General features: G+C 35.4%; 1 protein-coding gene and 1 pseudogene across 1 annotated transcript; both read left to right on the top strand.

The window, feature by feature from the left end:
- The first annotated feature begins 219 nt into the window (after positions 1-219).
- LOC149554470 (wall-associated receptor kinase-like 20 pseudogene) lies at positions 220-849 on the top strand (annotated as a pseudogene).
- A 1,764-nt stretch (positions 850-2,613) lies between these two features.
- On the top strand, positions 2,614-3,150 carry LOC149554469 (E4 SUMO-protein ligase PIAL2-like). Its single transcript, XM_089828891.1, has one exon. It carries the CDS (start codon positions 2,614-2,616, stop codon positions 3,148-3,150), a length of 537 nt encoding a protein of 178 aa, XP_089685017.1.
- Positions 3,151-4,503: the final 1,353 nt, after the last annotated feature.

The raw sequence follows: 4,503 nt of genomic DNA, 5'->3' as shown, positions 1-4,503 counted from the left end.
CCACTTCATTCCATTCTTCTCTTCATAGGCTCTACCTGCTACTAGTTGCTATGCTGCAAAATACCAAAGACTTTCGCAAATATTAGTTGGTTATTGAATACTAGTTGCTAATTTGAGTGTGATTCTTACAACTTTTAGTATGTCCTTGCACTGAATTAGTAAACCATTAGTACAAGTCCATATTTGATTTGTGTGGCACTTATATCTAATTCTACAACAATGGGAATGGGATTGATATACGGAATTTTCTCTTTGATCTTTGTAATGGTTTCTAGCATGCCTAGTTCTCTTAATACATGCCCTAACTGTGGGAGAAGCTACATTCCATACCCATTAAGCACTGATGATAGTTGTGGCCACCCAAGTTATCGTATATTCTGCAACAATGATCAGCTTGAGTTGAGGTCGCTTGATGGGATATTTTATCCAATCATCAGCATTGAGCCCTTGTATTACCGGCTAGTCATACGACCTCCAGCTATAGAAAGTGACTCATGCACCACCGTGGATTATAGCGTTGGAGGATTCTATCTTGATGAGAATTTGCCATTTAATATTTCAAAGCGAAATACTGTTATGTTGTTGAATTGCTCAGAAAGGCTGCTATTGTCTCCTCTCAATTGTACTTCCATCAGTTTGTGCCATCGGTTTGAGGAGGAGATGGAAGAAGCCATGGCTTGCAAGGGTAAGCTTTGTTGCACCTACTTGAAGGACACTTCTTACACTTCTCATCGTATAAGAGTTCACGAGGGAGGATGCACTGCTTATACAAGTGTAGTTGACATCAATTCTGATCTGCCTTCAAGCGACTGGAATTATGGCGTTGAGATACAGTGGATTCCTCTTTGACATTGCAAAGGATGTCAAAAGAAGCTGAGCGAATAAATAACTCGTGTGCTCTATACAAGTGTGTAAGAAAGGTTCTAAGGGGCTATGTTTACTTTGTTAAAACATTGGTTCTAGTTGTGAAGACTTATGTCAATAAAATGGACTTCTAACTCATGAATCTTTTCTTTGATCAAGAAATGGTTTGTTAATAAAATTTGACGTTTAAGTGGATATTCTTGATCTTATGCAAGTTATTCATTACGTAAAGAGCTTGGAAGTGGACACCCTCCAAGTTCAAACTCCTTAAGAACATCATAATGAAATTCTAAATTGTGTTTTATTTTCTTTCCCAGATTATAATGGTCTTCGAAACAGTGACCGGTGTTCTTTTGTGTGAGATCTCTAATAAATTTATTGGTTATGAAATCATAGTTATAATTAATATACTGAGTAAAGGACTATGAAATAAGTATTGTTGAATTAGTATTATAAAAACGTATTGCAATAAAGTTCTAGATACCATTGTTTTTCTACAAGTTTTGTTTGAAATAAAAGATCTTTCTACTAGTGTTTTTGAGAATAATACTATATCCTCCAATTTACGGTAAGGGAATACGGTTTGATTGCATATTGAAGCTTTCTTTGCTAAAGATTCAGTGGTAATTGTTGCCGAGTTTTTAAAATTTGTCTCAATTCCTATCTTATTAATGCTATAGATATTTTTGAAATATGTCTTGTTTTAACCATTAAAATGGTCACTTCCTTTCTGAGTTTTTGAGAAGTTATGCCCTTCAATGTCTCCGGCTCGCTCCCAGTTCCACCCAGCACTTTGAATTTTCAAAATCCAGTTTCTGAGTCCAAAGTTATTGCAGGTTAATGGAAGAACCAAAAATACATATTTTCAATCGCATCATTAACTATTAACCTCTCAAAAGGTTAAGGTTGAGCTCCAAATTATGTATTTTGGAGGTGGTTAATTAACCTCTCCAAAATTGCGTATCCTCTCCCCCATCATTAACGTTTCAAAAGATTAATGTTAATTACCAAAATACATATTTAGGCATGAAAGCTTAACCATTAACCTCTTTATCAAAAGGTTAAGGTTCATGAGTCAAAACACGTATTTTGAACCAAATTATTAACCATTAATCTCTTAAAAAGAGGTTAATGTCTGAACCCAAAATACGTATTTCTGAAACAATTATTAACCCGATGAAGGATTGGATATGTGAATAGCTCATAATCAGTGACCATGAGAACTCATGTATTCAGTAGCAGGTCGAGCAAGGTGGATACAACAGTATTATGGAAGCTTAGGAATAGGGCCTAATATTCATCAAAGTTACATTGCCCGGATATTGTAACCACAAATGTAGTGAACGACATGAATGCAAAATGTGGAAGCAAAAACATCGTACACCAAACGCTTGATAGAATGCCATGTAAGAGGAAATATAAGCCTGGGTTTCAATTTTCTTTTTGACTGCACCTTTTGTAAACCTAGTTATTGATATTGGACATTCCTCATCAAACCCTGGCCAGCATGTGAACCATTAATGTGAGATTTATACTGCCAGATGAGGATTGTTGGCAGCAACCACAGACAAGGCACGTGAACTGCTTGACAAAATGCTTGGAGGAAGTGAGACCATGGAGAAAGTAATTCAGAGAGCAATTGATTCTATAGTTGTCTATAATCAAGTTCCAGCTATGGTACATGATTTACCTCAATTAATGAAACAGGTTTTTGAAAGGAAAGATGACACTTGACTTCAGCCAGCAATAATGGTACTTATGCTATCTGTGAAGAATGCTTGTAGAAATGGTTGGTTTCGTGTTACAGATACAGATGAACTTCTGACAATGTCTAAGGAGTTAACAAGTTACTTCACAAGTATGGGGGAGATGCCTTTAACTGATACACACAATGCTATGAGCATAATCTCAAGTATTATTCCTCGATTTTATGCACGGTTGAGCTTGGTGAGCATTACAGTTTCTCTTGAAGTTAAGAAAGGCTACGAAGTTTTTGCAACTGACTTTCATATTGCCAAACGACCTACCACACATGAGAAAATAGAATTATTTGTAGTTCATACTGATGATTTGGAGACATCTACTTGTCTTGTAACTCTGCCTCAAGTCAATTTCTTACTAAATGGGAAGGGTGTCAAAAAAAAACGATGTAACCTATCAATGGATACAGGTTCACAATTGCCAACATATGTAACAAGCATCCTTAAGATCGGCACAAATCTATTGCAGGCCATTGGAGATTTCAATGGTAATTATCTAATTGCCATAACTGTAATGAGTGCCTAGTCCATCTGCTTCACTACCTTCAAAGCTGTGTGATTATGTTCCCTCTGCTTCAACAATTTTATTAGATGATGAACTATCAGAAGGACCAACAAGGATAACCCTTCACTGTCCCGTAAGCTATCATTGCATTGTGAGTCCAATAAAGGGCACAACATGCAAACACCACCAAAGTCACAAGTATTTTGAAGTTTCAAGCTTTTAAATTATCTTTTTCTGATTAATGATTTAAAATGTTATTTTAGTCAAATGTTAAGGATTTGATCATTTTTGGATTAATTTTGTTGAGGTTAATTAACCTCACTCAAGTCACGTATTTGGGAGGTAGTTATTAACCACAAAGGGGTAGTTGTTAACCTCAGTTCTATATGAGGACTCTTTTTGGCTTTGTAAAGGAGGATTTTTTGGACTTTAGAATAAGGGAACACTATGCTGAAATTTTGATTAGGAGACAAATTTTTGAATGAATTTACAACTGTTGTCTCTGAAATTGAAAATCTCTATTATGTTCTTGGTGCAAGAAAATGAAATGAGATATGCTTTTGGTTTCTTGTTCTAAAATCAAGATTGTTGTAGTATAAACTACTGATTCTTTTGTAGTAAGCTTTTTCATGGTACCGTGCAAATGTTTATGAATCATGAATCAACATGGTAATAATGGTCATTTTCAAGTGTAGTTCTTGATTACCTTTGTTATCATTCTATATTAACTCAATAAAGTTGTGAGGTCATGTGGCGCATTCGTCCTGAACGACTTTCTCTTGATCTTTAAAATTTTAGATTCTTTACTTGAAAAGTTCAAAATTATATAATATGAGGGAGCTGCCCCTCTAAATGTAGAGGAAGGCCACATACCAAGGGCCTATCCAACTATTGTGAATGGTTTTCCACATACATTCCATTGGACAATTTTTACAGTGAAAAAAAGGTTTACCAGTAGATTTTTGGTGACTCTACTAAGGATTGAACAAGAAAGGTTATTCAGTTTCCTGTAATGAAACAAGATGGTATTGCCACATGAGAATATTTTTCCAGTTCTACAACTAAATCTTGGCTTCTAGGACACAGAAGAAGATATTATTTCAAACTTGAACACTCTAGCCTAGAGGTCTAAACAAAGTGCTCTACAATACCATCAGGCGAATCGAGTTCTAGAAGAAGAAGAGAAATTTAGTGAAATCTTGTGAAGAGCTCATATTGGTCAGAACATTATAGTTGTTGAAAGAATAGTTGCTATTCCAAGAAGAAACATGTAATATCTTGGTCACATCCAAGAACAAGTGAATAATAATTAGTAACATGGTTGAAAAGTTACCTTCCCTAGAATGAAGGTTGGCAACTGTATTTTAAAGATTG

This window comes from Cupressus sempervirens, chromosome 5, assembly GCF_028749045.1.
Source record: "Cupressus sempervirens isolate cs-2001-9-10 chromosome 5, ASM2874904v1, whole genome shotgun sequence".
NCBI classification, from domain to species: domain Eukaryota; kingdom Viridiplantae; phylum Streptophyta; class Pinopsida; order Cupressales; family Cupressaceae; genus Cupressus; species Cupressus sempervirens.
This window is presented reverse-complemented; position numbering and strand designations above follow the sequence as displayed.